At 48.3% G+C, this 21,314-nt stretch overlaps 1 protein-coding gene across 4 annotated transcripts in view; it reads left to right on the forward strand.

Moving 5' to 3' along the window:
* NTM (neurotrimin) overlaps positions 1-21,314 on the forward strand; it is a 961,781-nt gene that overhangs the window by 528,947 nt on the left and 411,520 nt on the right. For 3 of the 4 annotated variants that reach the window (XM_081537930.1, XM_081537932.1, XM_081537929.1), the window contains exon 2: positions 7,520-7,604. In XM_081537930.1, coding sequence (XP_081394056.1) covers positions 7,520-7,604 — 85 coding nt within the window. Of the gene's footprint in view, positions 1-7,437; positions 7,605-21,314 lie in introns of those variants that run through there. The other variant, XM_081537931.1, reaches the window with a different exon arrangement.

A 21,314-nucleotide genomic window follows, 5' to 3' on the forward strand; every position in this document is an offset into this window, starting at 1 on the left:
TCTGACCACATGTCAGCGTGAAGTTTCTGCTCTGCTTCTGGGATGACACCCTCAGGATGTGCATAGTGACGGTTCCCTGACACTGAAATGGCGGCTCCTGGGTTCTCAGGATGAATATCCCACCGAGGCCCCTCTGAAGGAGGGGAGCATACTCACTGCCCCCTTTCGGTCCCCCCACGGGATGCCCGCAGCTGCCAGGCCCTCTGCTACCCCTTGTCCATCCAGACCCTCATAGCATCCTCACACCACCCCTCCATGGTAGGTACCGTTTTGAGCACTATTTTGCAAATGAGGTTATTCCTGCAAGGTCACACAGTTAGTGATGGAGATGAAGTTTGTCTTCTGGTCTGTCTGAGCCCAAAACTGCTGGTCATTCTTAATCGATAAATATGTACTGAATGAATCAATGAATGCAGGAACACAGGACAAAGAAGCAGTTAGGGCTTTCCAATCAGACAGAGCACTTCAGACGTCCCCACCCACGGTCTAAGGAGCACAGTCTGAATATAAAAGGTAACTTCGGCCCAACCTCCTTCCAGGCTCTGGTTGTGCACATTCTGGCAAGTCTGTAACTAGATTCTGGCCCACACAGCCTGCACACTCAGCTCCTTCTCACTATGACGTCCCAGTTTCATCTCCTGATCTTCCCGATTCCACAAGAACCTTCTAGCATGTCTGTTCTTCCACTTCCCCACAGTGCTTATCAGCATCATATCTACTGTCTTGTCAAGTTCTTACTTTCATATCTGTCTCCCCTGCTGGACAGTGTCCTTAATGAGGGTTAGTCACAGGATGGTTTTTGTTTTTGTCTCTCTCACCCACAGCTGAAATCCACCACCTAGTGCATCGCTGGCATTTAGTGTGCACTAGAAACGTTGTTTGTCAGGTAGATGAATGTTTTCCCTACAATTTTAAAATCCTTGAGGGTACTCCACCCCCTCCAATGCCACTTTATTTTTATTTCTTTAAAGATTTTTTTTTTTTGATGTGGACCATTTTTAAAGTCTTTATCGAACTTGTTACAATATTGTTTCTGTTTCAAGTTTTGATTTTTTGTCCATGAGGTATGTGGGATTTAAGCTCCCCAAACCCGTGCACGGGAAGGTGAAGTCTTCATCACTGTATCACTAGGGAGACGCTAATGCCACTTTCAATGAAGCTTAGCTGGAAATCTGGACACATGAAACGGGATTGACTGTTCCCAACTAGGAGGCACATCCCAACTCATTCTTGGCAATAAGACTGTTCTCAGGGGCTTCCAGGGATATAAATGCAAAAAGAACCATGGACAAACCTGACAGCACTCATGCTCATCTCAGTCACTTCAGTCATGTCTGACTCTCTGTGACCCCATGGACCATGGCCTGCCAGGCTCCCCAGTCCATGGGATTCTCCAGGCAAGAATACTGGAGTGGGTTGCCAGTTCCTTCTCCAGTGATAAAGTATGAAGTGAGTGAAGTGAGTGGAATGAAGTCACTCAGTCGTGTCCAACTCTTTGCGACCCCATGGGCTGTAGCCTACCAGGCTCCTCTGTCCATGGGATTTTCCAGGCATGAGTACTGGAGCGGGGTGCCATTGCCTTCCGACAGCACTCAACTGCAGGCAAATTGAGGGCAGGGTGATGTCTTTCATTTTTGTATCTCTAACGTTTTGCTCCATAGGAAGAGCTCAAAGTCTACCTGGTTACCTTCAACGTTTCCTGGCTACACTGAATTTAGTTGAATGATCAGACACTCAGAAGTATCGATACCGGGCAATAATAGTAACACTTCTGTGGTTCTCTATTGCACAGATACAGCAGCCATGGGAGATATTTTATCATTTGGTTCTTAAGCAGTGTCCTTACCTGCCAGGTATGGCCAAGAGAATGGGGCAGTGGCCAGCAGCCCTGAGTTCTAGTCTTGATTTACCAGTTGTTAACTTTATTCCCGTGATAATGGGTCTTCTCTGCTGGGTTCACTCCCCATTTCCTTATGAAATGAGTGGGTTACACGTCTTTCAAGGTGCCCTCTGACCCTACCATCCTCTCATTCTGTGACCCCAGGGTCTTATGATGACCCCAAATGTAGAAAAGGAGAGATGGTTCCTCTCAGGACCGCTGACTCTAGTGCTGTTCCCCTCTGGGTATCTGGCGTTTGCTTTGACATCACTTTGATTTTGCTCATTTGCCTGGCTCTTCTTTCCTTTTCTGTCTGCCTATTACTCTGCTGACATCCTCTCCTCTTTATGTAACTTACAAAGTTTCATGGCTCTCAAAGTCCATGAGCAACCTCACCTTTGCCCTTGTTCCCTTCCTCAGTTCTCGCTATTCATGACCCCTTTCTTTTCCTCTCGGAGAAGGCAATGGCACCCCACTCCAGTACTCTTGCCTGGAAAATCCCATGGACAGAGGAGCCTGGTAGGCTGCAGTCCATGGGGTCGCTAAGAGTCGGACACGACTGAGCGACTTCACTTTCACTTTTCCCTTTCAATCACTGGAGAAGGAAATGGCAACCCACTCCAGTATTCTTGCCTGGAGAATCCCAGGGACGGCGGAGCTTGGTGGGCTGCCGTCTGTGGGGTCGCGCAGAGTCGGACACGACTGAAGCGACTTAGCAGTAGCAGTAGCAGTTCTTTTCTTCTGATGCTTCTTTCCCTTCTTCAAGCTGCTCTTTGGCTCTTCCCTCTGAAATCCTAACACACCAGACTCTAGCCCAGATGAACAATGATTTTTTAATCCTTTGCAGGACAGAATTGCATGTATTCTTCCAGAGCCCAGCCCTTCCCCACGCCCCTAGAGCCATCACTGATCCAGATGGACCCCGCCCGTCCTGATTAAACATCCCGATGTCCATTTGGTGCCACCTCGTTCTCTGTAACCACCCTGCAAGCAGCATCTTCTCATCTGAGCTCCTATTTGGAATCTCCACCAGGAGAGGGGGGCCTTTCGCCTTTTTAGAGAAGGCAGCAGCAGCACTGGCATGGCTCAGGCTAGAGCTCTTCTTTCGGTCTCTTATGTGTATGGAGAATTCACTGCTCTTCAACCAACCCCAGCTTGCTGTAGGTAACACATGGAAAAACAAAAACAGCTGACTTCCCTTCCATTGGCAGGTCTTCCCTTCTCCATCCCTGTTTTAGTGTGGAGATGCTGCCACTGCTAGAAGTCTTCATCTCCCCCACATCCTCACCTGCCTGCCAGCCCTCCAGTCCACATGGCAAGCTCCTCTGTGCCCCCTCCTTTGCAGTCCCAGGATTATTAAGGGGAATATGAGTGTTTTCTTTCATTCAGACAGTTTGTGTGAGTGTGTATGTGTGTGCCTGAGAGCTTGAAAGGCATTGTCCTATAGATATTTTTATAACCTGCAGCAATTACAGCTGTCAGCACAGAGACAAGCTGTGACAAGTTGATTTATGTGTACAGTATATGTGTATGCAGGAGGGAAGAGGGGGTGCAGAGAGAGATGGGGCGGGGGGCATGAGAGGGAGAAGGTGGAGGTGGGTGCTCGTTAGGAATCCTCTTTCCAGGAGGTAGAAAGGAAGTTGTTTCTATAAAGAACACAAATAATGAAATTGCTCTGACTGTCATTCCTTTTTCATTAACTTGGATATGCTGGGAAAAAAATAAAATAAATCCAGCAGTTTTTATGAAGCAAGAGACAGGATATAAGATAAGCCACTAAGTGTTGGTTATATTTAGGGATTAGGAGATGAGATGGGAGCTGACATATGATTTTGATCTTCATCTATTCAAACCGCTTCAATCACGAGTTTCAATAAAATGGATTCTGCCTTGTTAATTGTGCCAGCATCTCTGACCTCTCCCCGCTTTCTCAACTTCCATTTTTGAATGAAGTTTGGATCCCTGGGTCCACGAAGCAGCTATGAGGTTGCCAGTGGCTTTTCTTTGTCCACCCTGAGTGTCACCTGATCTCTGCTGGGTTTCCCGTCGGCCAGGCCAGGAGGCTGCAGCTCACCACTGTCCCTTCCCCAGCCAGACACAAAGACGGTGTGTCTATCTCAGACCAAGTGCCTGCAGACTGGTATAAGCCGAACATCCTACAGAGCCTGTGAGAAGAGTTCTTTTTCTGCCTGGCTATAATAATGAAGCAGTGACAGGCAAAATATATTAATAAACCATCTTCCACCTTAAATGGATTTCTAAGTATTTTACCGTAGAGTTAATCATGTCTGTAGGCCCCTCGGGAAGGCTGGTTGTTGTCATTACCCACATTCCGAGACGCAAAAACTAATGCTCATTTGTACCTACCTGGGAATTAGATGCAAGAGCCAGGATGAGAATTTATCATGAAAGGAGTCATGCCTGCCATTCTCAAGCCTGGAGAGAAATGACACCAAACCCCAGAAAGAGTCCCTCTTCCTTCTCCACTGCTGTGCTTGTTTCTACTTGAGGTGCTAAGACCTGTTTACCAAGAGGAATTGGAGGGGTGATTACAGTGGTGGTGGATGGTCAGAGGTAACTCCTTGGCCCCTAAGGAAGAACCCCAAATTCAGCAGACTGAGGTCAGCAATCATGATCTCACACCTAACATCTGCTATCATATAACATTTGAGCTTGGGGAAATCATGCGATTTCCTATTTCCCTGAGATTTCCCACTGCAAATATCAAGACAAAATAGGGTCTGGCAAGAATGGACTGGTGCTGAAATCGGTTAATTCTTTTCTTCTTTCAAAAACATAAACACAATCTCCTGCTCTCCATAGACATCATTTTTGGTTTTCTTGAGAGCAAAGTCATCCTTTGTGGTCACAAGTTGACAGTTGATTTTTCTTTTTTTGGTGTTATATATCAAATGGCCCCACCAGCTAAAAGTAGCAGATGGATTTCCCTGAGAATTTAATATTGGAAAAGTCAGCAGAGGAAACAAGGGGGAAATGGGCCTAATGATGGATTAAGTGCAATCTTCAGTGTGAGTTGCTCAACTTTACCTGGTAGTACATTTTCTGGGGGCTTCCCAGGTGACTCAGTAGATGAAGAATCCACCTGCAATGTAGGAGACCCGGGGTCCATCCCTGGGCTGGGAAGATCCCATGGAGGAGGGTATGACCAACCCATTCCAGTATTCTAGACTAGAGAATCCTGTGGATAGAGGAGCCTGGAGGGTTACAGTCCATGGGGTCACAAAGAGTCAGACATGACTGAAGCGACTGAGCATGCATGCGCACACACTTTCTGGTTACCTGTTAAAAGATGAAGCCATACCTTCTCAGTCTTTCTTTGTTACCCTGCTTGACTTCCACATCTGAACACCCACCTCCATCCCTTCCAACCCAGGGCAGTTGTGGGCATGGGGTATGAGGAGTGAAATGCTTGTGCATCATTCACACATGTGTTATCTACACGTACCTGGGATGATCAGTTGAAAGATACATGCACTTTGTGGCACCAGGACCCTTATATGACAGTGACTTGGAATAATTCAGTTTCTTTTTGGTGGTGGCTGGATGACTTTGGGAAGAACACGTTTTTTGTTGTTATTGTTGCTTTCTAACAGTTGTTTAAAAAAAAAAATAGCTTCCTGGTTGGATTTGGGAGAAAGTCCAGGGGAAAAACAAAGCCACACTGCCTCTTCTCTTTCCCCAGTGGGTCAGTGCAGGGAGCTCAGACAGGAGTCCCCAAGCAGAGAACCATGTTGGTGTTAGCATGCAGGGTGGGCTGTGTGCAGCTCAGGGCTCCCCCCTCACTCAGGAGCCTGGCCCAGGAGGGAAGGAGCCACATTCCATCAGAGCTGAAGTGAGAGGAAACATACAAAGGTGGGCACACAGCAGCCGGAGAGGAGAAGTGACAGGAATTGAGGCCAGTGCAGTTTTCCCCTGAGTTTCAAGAATATGAGAAACACACCTCTTAAGGTGAAACCGGCTCTGCAAGAGTGTGAAGCCCTGGACACTTGGGAATCTTCGATATCAGTAATGCCAGGGGGCTCACACTCATTCATCTGAAGTGAGCACTCTGCAGGGCCAGCATCTTTTCATGTCGACAGAACAAGCATAGAGAATGTAAGTCAGTGTCGGAACTTGACCAACATTTTGATGTGGTTTTGCCAGGTTCGCACGCTAAGAGGCTTCTGTGATTTTGCATTGGTTTTATATATAGAAGATCTCTATTTAGAATGATGTTTGAAGGAGCTTTTGTGGGGGGGGGGGGTTGGTGGGGTGGGCGTTGACTGTTGAATAATAAATGGAATTATTGTAAAACACCCTCCCAACACTTTAAATTTACCCTAAACGCTAATGAATTAATCTGATAATTTTAAACGTGCACACGTGCATGCTTCAGGGTTTTCCTTTCCTAGTTAATTAGTTTGTGACCCTTATTAAGATGTCTCGGGCTTATTAAGACCGCGTGGTAACTTTGCCTTTCTTCTTAATTTGGAAATGACAGCTCCTCAAGGGGGGAAATGGTTAAACTCCTCGCCCGGGCTCGTGCACGGCCGCAGCGCGGCGCGGCGGGGGTTAAGGTGGGCGCCCGCGCCCCGCGCCCCGCGCCCGCCGCCCGCCGGGATGCGCGAGGTCCGCCCGCTCGCTCGGCGCCGGCACCGCGGAGAGCGGCGGTCAGTGATGGAGCTGCTGCCATGACAACCCCGGCGGTCGGGGCCCGCGCGCGTCGGGGCTGCTCCCGGGAGGCCGGCGGCGCGGAGGCCGGGGGCGGCCGCTGAGCTTGGCGTCCGCACGGCTCCGGGGCCGGCAGCGCCTCGCCTTGCCCAGCGAGCGAGCGAGCGAGTGAGCGAGGGAGCGAGCGAGGGGCCGCCGCTGCGGAGACAGCCCAGCCTAGACCGGCGCAGCGCGGCGGCTGCAGCGCGCATTTGGGCTCGGAGGAAGTTGACCGAGGCGGCTGCCGCAGCAACCCCCGTCCGGATTGCGCGAAGCCCGGCGTAACCTCCCTCTCCTGCTGGCTCACCCCTGCGCCTCCTGCGTGCTCCACTTTTCGGCTCTGCTATTGTTACAGACTGTTTTCTGCTGGCCATCCTTCTTCCGAAACTTACAAAGAAAGTGTTGGACCTGCCCTTGTTGGAACTGAGGAATTCAGATCATCTCTGGGTGGCTGGATCCAACCCACCCCCTGTCCACTTCTGGTACCAAAGTGCTTCCTCCTCTCCCAAGTGCCATGCCTGAACTGTTAACGCGAGGAAGGGGCTCCTGAGACGTGCCAGCACCGTCGCACCTGTCTGGCGCTTCTCCTCTCTCGGCCGCTTTCTCGGCCAAGCAGCACCGAGGCAGTCCCTTTTGGATGTCCTCCGTGGAAACCGCTTCTCCGAGGCTGGAGCACTGAGGCTCGGTTTGGGGAGGAACACCCGACTTGGAGGAGTCTGCGCGCTTTTTCTCCAGCCCGCGCCTCCGGGTCCCCGTGCTCGCTCCCCCACCCCACCCACTGCTTGTGCGCGCCCGGGGGGCGTGTGCCGAGCCGCCGCCGGAGTTCTGGGAAGTTGTGGCCGTCGAGGATGGGGGTCTGTGGGTCCCTGTTCCTGCCCTGGAAGTGCCTCGTGGTCGTGTCTCTCAGGCTGCTGTTCCTTGTACCCACAGGAGTGCCCGTGCGCAGCGGAGATGCCACCTTCCCCAAGGCGATGGACAACGTGACGGTCCGGCAGGGGGAGAGCGCCACCCTCAGGTAGGGAGCCGCCATCCCTCTCTGAATCGACAGTGATTTGTGGAGGGGACGTGGGGGGAGAGCGCTAGGGGTGCAGGTGTGTACTGTGGAGCTGCTGCAGGGAGGCTTCGCTGCTTCGCTGGGCTGCCCAGTTCATGGCTGAGCTGGGTGTTCTGCCTGGGAAGGTGGTGGTCGTGGGGAAACGTTCAGCGGTTCCAGAGATGAGCTGTTTCCCAAACCTGGCCTCCTTGGCTCAGGACTTGGTAAGCAGGAGGGGCGCTGGGCCAGGGGGTCTCTGATATGGAGGCCAGTGTCCTGAGCGCTGTCTGTTGCCCGAAGCTGGTGGCGTGGTGATTGGGGGCCTGGCTGGGGCTCAGCGTGAGCAGTCTTCTCTGAAGTTAATGAGTCCCAGAGGTCGGGTCTGGCTTCCTGTGAATGCCATCACTCTGCCCATGCCATGGGAAGTTGCCAGCCAGCTCCCATACTCTGGTCGAGCGGCTGTTTTGTCCTGGGTCTGACTGTATCTGGGCTTTCCTGGGGCACCTTCGTGCCTCGAGCTGGTGACCAGAGGGACATGCTTTCTCTATCTGAACATGGCCCTGAGAGCGAAGCCATGGAGAAGAGTCTGATTTTTCCTTGGAAAATATCACTTACTCTGTCAGTGGTGCTATCCTCCACAGCAGTGTGTGCAAAGCTCATCTACCCAACGGAAAGGGGATTTCATTGTTGAGTTGGGTCCTGATGGACTTGGGGTTCAGGCTGATAGGAGCTGGAGGAGGAAGAGAAGAAGAATCTTGGCTATGTTTTGTGTAAGGTAGGATGAGCCTGTCTCCCTTTCTACCCTGCCTCCTGAAATGCTAACTCCAATTTCCAGTGTCTACAAACCATACCACACACAGGAGGGCCACACAGAATATCAGTGATTGTAAGTGGGGATCGTACACTCTGGAATTTGATGAGAGTCTGCAGGAGGTAGAAGTTAAGAAGGTTCGTGGAACGAATGATGTGCTTGCTTAAATAAAGTTTCCCAGACTGGGCCACCGCTGAGCTAACTGCACGGCAGTGTGGCAGTATTCCCATTCTCTGAGCATGAAGATTCTTGGAGAGACAACCTTGTTGCTGGTAGCCACTGTTTTATCCCTTCTGTGAGTGTCCTTCTGAGGTTTATGGATGATGCATGAGGCAATACCCACGGGATAGCAAATGTTGAGGAAGGGGCATGGGTTACAGAGCTGACTTGTCAGGACGTTGCCAGAGGAGGGGTGTGATTTAAGGGCCTGTCGAAGCCTGCAGGCACCCATGCTCCTTTGTCTCTGGAAAGCTAACACCCATGCCCCCCACGGATTGCTAGATTTTCTTTGGTTCTGGGATCCACCTCTTCCACGGAACCCTGAGTTAGGGACGATTTTGAGCAAAGGTTAAAGATTTGACTGCCTCATACCCGAAATAGCTGGGTGTCTGCTTTGTAAAGGATTTCATGGATGCTTCAAATATGTCCTGATCTCAGACTGTTTAGAAAGAAACACGAAAACAAGCCTCTGAAGCAATATAGTGAATGCCACGTAGTGTCCTCTGTGTGTGCCCTTTGTCCCCAACCCTTGGCTGCAAGGTGTAGCCCCCTGGAGATAAGATGGAGACAGTCGTACCGGAGAACACTGTAGACATGAATGGAATGGTACTTTCAAGAAGGTGAAAGGTAGTCAGCTTTGTAGACATTAGGAGATAAAGAAGCAAGACCAAGGGGTCTTGCAGACAGTAGTTCCCATGGTATAGGAACAGTGAGGGGATATGGGCGGGCCGGGGTCTGGTCTTCAGAAGGCAGGCCCCAGGCTCAGGAGAATCAGGACCCTGCCGGATTATGCTCGGCCCAGGGCCAGGCCTGGGTAGGAGCAGCTCCTCTTGAAAATCGCATGATCGTGCACCTGCTGGCTTCTCTCTCTTTGTCTTCACTACCATGCCTCTTGCTGGCTTTCTCTGGGCCTCTCCCTCCGTCTCTCTCTTGCTCTCACGTTTGTTTGCATTTTCGTGTGTGTGTGTAGACTCACTGGTCTTGACTGGTTGTAGATGGAAGAAGTGGGATACCGTGGGGCTTCCACAGCCCAGCCCTGGCGCAGAGGCCCTCCTGGAGCCCCTCCTGACACTTAGGCAGCCCCTGGGGCTGACTGTCTTCCCACCACGCAGCAGAGAGACCCTCCCAGTGGAGGGAGCCCTCCAGGGTGGGGGTTAGAGGAGCGGGGATCTGCCTGACGCCAGCCCACTGGCCGTAGGCCTGAGTGGCGGTGTGAGCTGGGCCACAGGGGGACCCGGGTGCTCGAGTCTCCGTAGGACGGGCGTGGTCCTGCTCAGGCCCTCCCTCAGCGGACGAGGAAGGGCCGCCATGGTGAGTGCCCTTCCGTGGAGGGGAAGCCCTTAAGCCCTCAAACATGGGCTCGGCCTCTTGTGATTCTGTGTGCAGAGAAGCAAGTAGGAAATCTCAGAATGTATTTTGTTTGCACAGAAATTGCTAAATTTGCACATAACCTGATTCCAGGTTGCAACACTGTAGTGGTTCAGGGCTCTGGGTTATTTCCCTTTGGGTTTTATTGTATGTTGGTCCCTTCTTTCTTTTGGCTTCCCTCCCCTTCCCTCTTTCCTTCTTTCCTCCCTTCCTTATTTCTTGATTCAACATGTAACCAAGCTACCCAGACCCCAGTCAGGCTGGCCCTGACCACCCCAGCTCTGCCAGGGGAGCCACCCTCCCCAAGTCACCAAGGGTGATGATCAGGTTCACGCTTGTAGTTTTCTCCTCAACCAGCAGAGGACTTTTTGCTCTAATTTCATTTTATTCTGCTTTGTTCTCACCAGTTTTGTTTTTTTTTGAGGATCTTTTGCAGTCCCCAAAGAATGCATGCTTCAGCAGCAGATTCTAATGTGAGGGAACTTTTTAGGAGGTTTTATTTCCTCCAATTAGTGCTAATGATCCTTGTGGAAGAACCAGGAAACCTTTCACCTAATATGGCATCCACAGTCTGAATAGAATTACAGACAATTTGCAGTCTCTTACTCCTTCTGCCCTCCTGCCAATAGTCTGTATGCATATTTTTACAAAAGAGTGAGGTTTCATACAATAGACTGTGCAATAATAATAATATGAACCTAAGTTTCTTGGGTGCTCACTATGTCCTAAGGAGTATTCTAAGTGTTTTATACACTGTCTCACCTATCACCAAACTCATAACATAAACATTTAACCCTAATGCCACCCCTCTGATTGTAGGTGCCATGATCATCCCCATTTTACAGATGCTAAAACTGAGGTTTGAAGAGTTTATATCATTTGATTAAGGGTGCACAGGTAGGAGATTTGGAAGCCAGATTATGCGACAGTAGTAATATTGTTAAATAGATGCTTGCATGTGTGCATGCTAAGTCGCTTCAGTCATGTCCGACTCTCTGCGACTCTCTGAACCATAGCCTGCCAGGCTTTTCTGTCTGTGAGATTCTCCAGGCAAGAATACTGGAGTGGGTTGCCATTTCCTACTCCAAAATAAATGCATAGTACTATCAGTTACTGGTCAGTTGCTCACAATGAATCCTCACAACAGCCCTCTGAAATAGATGTAAAAATCTATTACATATCAAATTATAAGCCCAAAGTCTCCATTTTGGGCTTCCCAGGTGTCAGTGCTAGTTGTAAAGAATCCGCTAATACAGGAGACGTAGGAGATGTGTGCTCGATTCCTGAGTGGGGAAGATCTCCATAGAGGTGGGCAAGGCAACCCACCCCAGTATTCTTGCCTGGAGAATTCCATGGACAGAGGAGCCTGGTCGGCTACAGTCCACGGGGTCACAAAGAGTCAGACACGATTGAAGTGACTTTAGCATGCACACATGCATCTCCGTTTTATAGATGAGAACGCTGAGGGGCAGATAGGGAAATTTACCTAAGATCACATGTTAGTGAGTGGCCCAGCTGGAATGCCGAGTCCTTGACTTTGCCGGACGAGCTTTCCCCAGCGTGTCCTACGCTCCCCTGATGACTCCTCTTGAGTGCTTGGTGTCCCCCACTCATTTTCTCTCTTGCTCTGTCTTGCAGTGTCATTCTTCTCCCTTTTCCCTCTCCTTGTGGTTGGGGAGCAGCGAGCTCTTGGAAGCAGGGATCCTGTTTGTTGTGCCCAGAGCGCCATGTGCTCCCAGATGTCTACCGAACAGATGAGATGATTAAAAACAGAACAAAATATCCCCCAGTCTCCATACAACTGTGGTCCAGCCAAGATGTGTGGAATGGTCCTTACTTGAAAGGCATGAGCTTGGTGTTGGGTGTGGAAAGGCTTGAAGCTGAGACTTCTCACCCTAGGACCTTGAGTCCAACTCACAAGGCTGGGCTGTGGGCGCAGAGGCCGAAGAAGTCATCAACTGTGGAGGATGTTGTGTCCATTAATGGGTGGGTGGGTGGTCTGCCTGTGGTCAGAGAACAGTACCCTCTTCTCAGTGGACATGACTATGCTGCTCTGATGGGAGCAGGGGAACCTGAGATATCAGCTGTGTGGCTCTCATTAATTAGACCATCACTAAATGTCACCATGTCACTTGACAACTTTGATGAATGCATGCCATGTTTTCATAGGTTTCCCAAATGAGGCAACGGGTGAAGTCAGTTGTCTCCTTGGGTGCATCTGGTAAGTGGGTATCAGTTCAGTTCAGTTCAGTTGCTCAGTTGTGTCTGACTCTTTGTGACCCCATGAATCGCAGCACGCCAGGCCTCCCTGTCCATCAACTCCCGGAGTTTACCCAAACTCATGTCCATCGAGTCGGTGATGCCATTCAGCCATCTCATCCTCTGTTGTCTCCTTCTCCTCCTGCCCCCGATCCTTCTCAGCATCAGGGTCTTTTCCAATGAGTCAACTCTTCGCATGAGGTGGCCAAAGTATTGGAGTTTCAGCTTCAACATCAGTCCTTCCAATGAACACCCAGGACTGATCTCCTTTAGGATGGACTGGTTGGATCTCCTTGCTGTCCAAGGGACTCTCAAGAGTCTTCTCCAACACCACAGTTCAAAAGCATCAATTCTTCGGCGCTCAGCTTTCTTCATCATCCAACTCTCACATCCATACATGACCACTGGAAAAACCACAGCCTTGACTAGATGGACCTTTGTTGGCAAAGTAATGTCTCTGCTTTTAAATATGCTATCTAGGTTGGTCATAACCTTCCTTTCAAAGTGTAAGCGTCTTTTAATTTCATGGCTGCAGTCACCATCAGCAGTGATTCTGGAGCCCAAAAAAATAAAGTCTGACACTGTTTCCACTGTTTCCCCATCTATTTCCCATGAAGTGATGGGACCAGATGCCATGACCTTAGTTTTCTGAACGTTGAGCTTTAAGCCAACTTTTTCACTCTCCTCTTTCACTTTCATCAAGGGGCTCTTTAGTTCTTCTTCACTTTCTGCCATAAGTGTGGTGTCATCTGCATATTTGAGGTTATTGATATTTCTCCCGGCAATCTTGATTCCAGCTTGTGCTTCATCCAGCCCAGTGTTTCTCATGATGTACTCTGCATATAAGTTAAATAAGCAAGGTGACAATATACAGCCTTGACGTACTCCTTTTCCTATTTGGAACCAGTCTGTTGTTCCATGTCCAGTTCAAACTGTTGCTGAGTGGATATCAGAGCTGAACTATACTTTCTGTCATGTCCCTAGACTTGAGGCTTTGCCACTGCGGGATGTTGCTTTTTTATTTTAAAAAAAAAAAGTGAGTTGAGAATAAAAAGTCTGAGAAATTTACAAGATGGAAGTGGGGTTTCATATAGCAGTTCCAGGGGATAGCAGAGAACAATGTGGTTTCCATACTTGAGAAATCCGACAGGGCCTCTTCCACTGCAGGAGGTTGCAGCGTGTTACTCAGGTTTGGAAAGCCTTTAGCATTTCATTCTCGAAGCTGGTGGGTCCTCTGTTCATCTCTCCAGCTACTGCATGGCCTCTTGAAGCCAGAATTTTGCCACCTTCAGGTTTCTGTCCCTAGTTCCTAGTGCATGGCTTGGACCAGGGTTTTTGCTAATAAAGCCTGACTTCCTTCCCTTGCTGTGCTGTAGACACCCTGACCTTCTTTCTGTTTCTTGAACACAGAAAGATTACTCTTGCTAGAGAGCCTTCCCACTTGTGGTTCCCTTTGTGGTGGTGCCCCTCTTTCAGCTCTTCCCACGGTGGTGGCTCTTCATCATTTTGGCCTCAGCTCAGATGGAATCCCCTCCCTCTAGCCCAGGCTTGGGCTGGCATGTCATCCTGGATTATTTTCAGAGCAGTGTTTCCGTTTGTTTGTCTGGTTATATGCTCATGGGTTTGTCTTCCCCAATTGGGTTGTAACTTTCTTGAGGATCGGTGTCTTCTCTGTCTTTTCCTGTCTTATCCTGTGCAGTGTCTGGGAGATGCTAGGTGCTCAGGAAATAGCTCTTGCATGAGTGGAGGAAGACATGAAGGTCTGAGGGCACCATCTCCTTGCCCTCTCTGCCCTTTGTCCTCAGTTGTCCAGTGTTGTCCTTGGCCTGGGCGTGCTCCTGGCTCCATGTCATTTCTGTCCGGGTCGTGCTGTGTTGGGCATGAGGAGGCTCTTGAGGAGGGCCCAGCTACACGTAAGTAATTGAACTGGTGTCCTTCTGTCCAGATCACAGATGATCTGTGTCAATTGTCTGCTATTTCATAACTGCGCCCACGACACATGCCATCTTTCTGCCGGGTCACTTTCCTGCCCAGTCCTTAAGCTTTGAAGAGCTGCTACTCTCTGAGAATGTACTCAGCCCCAGATAGATCTCAGGGAAATGAGCATTTTCAAGATAAAGAGGGGCACAGAAAGGCACCTCTCTGCCCATCCTTCTTTCTGTCTCTTCGGAGTCTGCTGTCAGTGGGTGTCTGGTCGTGTAACTGTTGATTCGTTGCTTTTGAGTTAACTCCTAAAGAATAGCAATGCCACTTGGGAAGCGGGTGCTGCCCTGGCCCCTCCCAGAATGGACCTCTCTGCACTCACTTCGCCAGGCATCCTGCCGGGGGACTGAGGCTCAGGAGAGCCTGGACAGATGGAGCTGTGGAGGGAGGCTCCTGGAAGCACACTCAGCCTGTTAAGGAGCCAAAAACTAAAATGGGAAAGCTGAAAACCCAGCCAAATGCTGGACAGAAGGAAAAGGACATATGAGTTCATAGGAGAACCCGAAGAAGGTACAGAGGGACAGCCTGGTTCTCAGGGACTCCTCACCTATAACATTAGGTGGTTTGCAGAAATGCTTCTCTTTTCTTTTGAGAAAGAATGGCAGAGACCAGGAAGTTCAGCCAACTAGTTTTCCAGATAGTGAGACTGGTGACCATCAGCTCACACAAGGAGGGCTTCCTGCAGAGTGAGGAGGAGCTGACACGCAGCCCACACTGGATCACACACTGCGAGCCCTTGCTTACCTGTGTGCCTGAGACAAGGTCACCTTGTACTACTAAGTGCACAGGCCTCACACCACCTGGGATGCCTCCGACAGACCTGGCTAACATTTACCACCAAGCTCTCTTCTAACTGCTTCTCCCTTCGGCCACTAAAGTCAGCATTCTTAGCCTGTATCAGCTCTGCCTGCGACTCTGTGGGACAATGTGTCAGGCAGGCGCTGAGCACCCTACCGGTGGAGACGTACTGAACACTCAGAGCTGCTCCACGAGGCAGATCCAGTTATTATTCCAGTTTTACACATCAGGAAAGTGAAGGGCTGGAAGGCAGAGCGAGCCATTTCCCAGCCATTTCCACACGGTCGGATGGAGACAGTGCCTGGGACTTGGGACTGGTTTTGTCTGATTTCTAGGCTCCTTCTCTTGTTGTAACAGAGGACTTTCCTCATTCTGTTCCTTTCCTTCATCATCAGTTTCATCTCCTCCCAGAAACCAAGTGCATTTTTTGTTCATCCTTGTCCTGGGCACAAGAACTCCCTTTCTGAAAGTGTTTTAGGAATTGGATATGGGGGTGTGTGTACAGTTTGGTGTGGTCTGTGGCATGATGGAGTGTGTAAGGTTTGGTGTGATCTGTGGCATGATGGAGTGTGTAAGGTTTGGTGTGATCTGTGGCATGATGGAGTGTGTAAGGTTTGGTGTGGTCTGTGATATGATGGAGTGTGTAAGGTTTGGTGTGGTCTGTGGCATCATGGGATTGTGTAAGGTTTGGTGTGGTCTGTGACATGATGGAGTGTGTAGGGTTTGGTGTGGTCTGTGACATGATGGAGTGTGTAAGGCTTGGTGTGGTCTGTGACATGATGGAGTGTGTAGGGTTTGGTGTGGTCTGTGACATGATGGAGTGTGTAGGGTTTGGTGTGGTCTGTGACATGATGGAGTGTGTAAGGCTTGGTGTGGTCTGTGACATGATGGAGTGTGTAAGGCTTGGTGTGGTCTGTGACATGATGGAGTGTGTAGGGTTTGGTGTGGTGTGTGGCATCATAGGATTGTGTAAGGTCTGGTGTGACATGAGGGCACAAGGAATGACCCAGCTGGCCTCTAGAGGTCCCTTCTCATCAGAGAATCATAAAATCTCCATAGATTGTTCAGAGTAAGAATTTTATTCCAGGTTCTTCCACCAGCCTTTTGCTTCAGATATCAGCAATCTTGCGCTCTCTCACAGAGAGTTCACATTGAACACATTTAGATGGAAACATGAGTCTGTGAGGACTCCACAAGCCAGTCTATCTGGATGCCTGGGCAGTGGGAGGTAAAGAAGTGACAGCTCGACCTATTAATGTCCTTCTTTGTTGTACTAGAAATAGGGCCATTGGCATCTCTCCTGGGGAAACTTGAAAAAAAATTAAGTAGTATGCACATCATATTTCTTTAAGTTCAAAGTCTCCACTGAAGGGTAAAATGTAACATTATTCTTGCATTCTTTGAGATTATTTTGCTTCTTCAGGAGTGGGTTGATGGAATCCTGCTATAATAAATAAATAATGCCATTAACATCTTATAAATGGTCAAGTAACAGTATTTTTAAGAAAGGAAGAATTAGCTGGGGTTAAGATGCAATTTCAAATCACAGGTGGGAACCAAAGGCAGGGAGGAAACAGTAGGAATGTTTAAGGCAAGTGCAACTGAAGGAGACCAAGCTCTTCACAAGACAAGATCTTTCTAATTCCTATTCCTGCAGGAGTGGTGTGCCAGAGAGAAAATGGCCTGGGAGACAGGATTCCGCTAACTCTGACTTTCCCTGTGTCATCTTGGGCAGCTTTTACAAATTCTTCTGTATAAGGAAGACAGCCACTCCCTACCTCAAAGGATTGTTATGGGTTAAAACGAAATAATGTATACAAAGTTTAGTCTAGAATTATAGCTCTCTTTCTGTGTGTGTGTGTGTGTGTGTGTGTGTGTGTAAACATAAAAGTATATGAATGTATGTGTATATATAATAGTAACACATGTAGCAGTTTTCATTAAAACCTATTGCAGCTTAAACACTCCTGTGGCCACACTTTGATGGATGAGCTATGAATGGCTTCTGGAAGATCTATGAGGAGAAGAATGCCTCTTCATCCAGCTCTAATTATACTTCTCTGGATGTTTCTCCTACACATCTGCTTAGATCCTAGGAATCTTCTGTTCACATACTTTCTTGAGCTACTTTATATCAGAGATGGAGTGAGGAGAAAGGTCTTTATTTTTCATCACAGATTCTTGGATAGCAAGTTATGACAGTTCATGGCTCTCAAGATGAATTTCCTACCAAAAAAAGAAAATTATGCTAAATGATCTTTGGAGCCCGGTTCAGTTCAGTTCAGTTGCTCAGTTGTGTCTGACTCTTTGCAACCCCATGGACTGCAGCACACCAGGCCTCCGTGTCCATTACCAACTCCTGGAGTTTACTCAAACTCATGCCCATTGAGTTGGTGATGCCATCCAACCATCTCATCCTCTGTCATCCCCTTCTCCTCCTGCCTTCAGTCTTTCCCAGCATCAGGGTCTTTTCCAATGAGTCAGTTCTTTGCATGAGGTGGCCAAAGTATTGGAGATTCAGCTTCAGCATCAGTCCTTCCAATGAATATTCAGGACTGATTACCTTTAGGGTGGACTGGTTGGATCTCCTTTCTGTCCAGCCTACCTGGCACAGCTTACCTGGCACAAATAGTGGGGTCAGGAGTTGATGTACAGATTTAGAATTTGTAGACCTTTTTACCATGGAAAACTGATTCTTCCATGACAGGTCCACTGGAGTCAGCTGGCAAAGCAGAGTAGGGATGACATTGAAGTGGGGCAAAGAGGTTAAGCTCTTCCAGCTTTGAAGCCCTGAGATTGCATTTCCCCTCATCCTCACCTCTTCACTGAGAGGCCATCTCAGGTCTCCCATATAAATAGTGAAAATAGAAAAGGGTCTCTCTGCATTTGGTAGTTTTTCTCTGGTACAGTTCTGGGATAAGACCGGTGTGCCTGGCCTGAGAAACTGATCTTGAAAGTGTCAGTCATTCAGTCGTGTCCAACTCTTTGCGACCCCATAGACTGTAGTCCGCTGGGCTCCTCTGTTCATGGGATTTTCCAGGCAAGAACACTGGAGTTGGTTGCCATTCCCTTCTCCAGGGGATCTTCCCGACCCAGGAATCAAACCTGGATCTCTCGCATTGTGGGCAGATTCTTTATTGCCTCAGCCACAGGGAAGCCCATAGAAATTGATAGAATTCACTAAAGGAACCACAGAAACCATCCTTCTCGCTGCAACCCTGTGCCACAGGGCTGAAAGTAGTTTAAATTATAGATAGCAGTCTGAGTTGTTCATGATCTGTTTCTCCCAAATCTCATTGATTCATGTGGTTGAGTTATTTGGGTTGATTTGGGTGTATTTGGCCAACTTGCTGCCTTGTCAGTGTGAGATGTTTTGGCTTAGAAAGCTTTAGAGAGGTTAGATTTGTCTTGTACTATGTACATATGAATTAATCTTACCATCTTGCTGATGGATTTTTAAAAATAATAGAATTTTTAATGAAAGCAGCAGCAACCATGAGACTGATGGAAAATGACAAAACTGACATCAACTTTCAGATAAAGCTTTGTTGGCCCCATAGAGGAAAGTGAGATATGTTTGTGTGAAATAATTTCTTGATCTTCTCTGGCTTTCAAACAGGCTATAATGTAGTGGATGAGTGGAAAGGGGCTCTTGCACTCAGAATAATCATCTTTGGACAAATTTACTTATCAGGAAAGCTCAATCCAAAACAATTCTAACTGGTCAGAACCCATGAGGAAGAAAGTAAGAAAGAGAATATATGCAAAATATTTTTAATTGGGTTCAGCAGTCATACATGAAAACTGGAAAAAAAATAGCACCTTGGTGTCATGAATTGAATTGCATCACTCCCTCCCAGCCAAAAATTCTATTGAAGTCCTCACATCCAGAACTTCAGAATGTGACCTGCTTTGGGAGTAGTTGTAAAGAAGAGTTCGCACTAGACTCCAGTGGGAGCCCAATGCAGTGCAACTGGTGTCCTGATGGGAAGATGACCTGTGGAGACATGGTAGACACATAGGGAGATAACTGTGTGATGATGGAGACAGATTGGAGCAATGGGCTGCAAGCCAAGGAATGCCAGAGGTTGCCTGGAAGCAGAGAGCTCAGAAGGGGCAGGGAGGAATTCTGTCCTACGGGTTTCATAGGGAGCGTGCCCGCAGCACCTTGATTTCAGACTTCTGGCCTCCTGAACTGTGAAATGTACGTTTCTGTTGTTTCAAGCTGTGCAGGTTGTAATGCACTGTTATAACAGCCCCAGAAACTGATACACATGGGTGTTATAAAGAGGTGTCTTAAATAAATCATCACATATGATGCTCATGGTATGACTGTTCCTCTCTCGGTCGTCAGGTCCCAGCCTGCATCACACATGTCTAGGAGGCTGACCCAGGGTAGTGATGCAGTTAGAATTGATTATTCCTTTTTCTTAATGGTCCATCAGGACAAACCCTACTGTATCTTACTTCTCAGTGATCTTAGCCACCTCAGAGGTCCCAGACTATGTATCATTTTTTTAGATTCTGATCACCATACGGTTCTGTCCATCCAATAATCTGACCTGGTTGCAAACCTCTCTCTAATCTCCCGAACCTTTTTATCATCCTCTGATCTTTATGATCTGTCATCAGGGATATCCTCACATCCACAGTCTCTTCTCTGAATGTTTCCCCAGCTTTTGCTTCATCTGAAACTTGGCTGTTTCCTGTCTGATTTCCACTCCTAGAGTCAGATCATAGGCTTCCCTGGTGGCTCAGATGGTAAAGAATCTGCCTTTAATACAGGAGACCCGGGTTTGATCCCTGGGTCAGGAAGATCCTCTGGAGAAGGGAATGGCAACCCACTCCAGTATTCTTGCGTGGGAAATCCATGGACAGAGGAGCCTGGCGGGCTATGGTCGACAGGGTCGCAAAGAGTCAAACACAACTGAACAACTATCACTTTTCAGAGTCAGATCAGTGGTGGTTGTTTTTTTTTTTTTTCCCATGTCCTTGTCTCCATGAGTCTGAAATTTGAAGAGATGTTCTCCTTGCTATTCATCATGGCTTATGGATATTTCTTTTCCCATCTCTTAGAATCCCATTACATCGCAGCACATGCTGTGTACCCTCAGCCTGTTTCTTGTTGCCGTGTCTGCTGTCTGTCCTGACCAGTCTTCCTCGCTCTGGAGCTCCAGGCTGTCCAACCAAGCGTTAATCCATGCATCAACTTTCATGACTCAGATGTTTCAAACTCTGTCCCAAGTAGTGTTTCTGATACCAGCCCCATGTGACTCATTGCCAGCCACCAACAACTTGATCTTCCTTCAGTCTGCCCCATCTTGGGCACAGACCCACCAATTCATCCAGCTGCTCTGTCCAAACACCTAAGAGATATGATGCTTTTTTCTTTTTCTTCTATGTGACATCTAGTCCATCAGTAAATCCTGTGTCTTTAAGACACACCTTGAGTTAGATCACTTTCCTCATCTGGAACATGACCGCCCTGGTGAAAGCCACTATCAGCTCTCTCCAGGACCATTCCAGGGGCATCTCATCTGATCTTCCTGCCTCTGTGTCTGTTCTCCCAGAGCCCATTCTCACCTAGAAGGCCAAGGTATCATTTCAGAACATAAATGAAGTCATGTCCTTTTGTTTAAAGTCCTATAGTGGCTCCCAGTTATATTGAGAATGAAGTGAGTGTAAAAGACTGCATTACCTGGTGTGTGCCTTTCCCTCTATCCTCCCTGCCCCGCTCACCAACCTTCCTTGTTGTTCTTTGAACCCAGCAAGTCCATTCTTGCTGAGGACACATTCTTTCCTCTCCCAGGACCCACTAGGGTGGCTCCTTCATGGCACTCATGTGTCTGCTCCAGTCTCCCATTGTCAGAGAGGACCTTCCAGACCACGCTATATGAAGTAGTTATACCCCAGCCCTCACATCAGTTCATCCCCCAACCTAACTTCAACTTTCTCTATAGCCCTAAACACTTAGGAAATTCTGTTATTTATTTATCTGATAGTTATTTATTGCCTCTTCCACTAAAATGTGAGATTCCCCAAGGCCATTGGTTTTATTACTCTCATTTATAGTGGCTAAATTACTGCCTGGAACATGGCATAGATCAAGGAGTATTTTTCGAGTGAATGAGAACTTTATTAGGAGTTGTGGTAAGCTGCTAATAGTGAGAAGTATTTATCTTTTATTGGAAAGAGGTGACTCAGGAGTAACTCTTTCTTGGCCTAAGTTTGGGGTCTTTACACAGAGCTCAGAG

This window comes from Giraffa tippelskirchi, chromosome 10 (genome assembly GCF_054371585.1).
Source record: "Giraffa tippelskirchi isolate mGirTip1 chromosome 10, T2T-mGirTip1v1.2.pri, whole genome shotgun sequence".
NCBI lineage: Eukaryota > Metazoa > Chordata > Mammalia > Artiodactyla > Giraffidae > Giraffa > Giraffa tippelskirchi.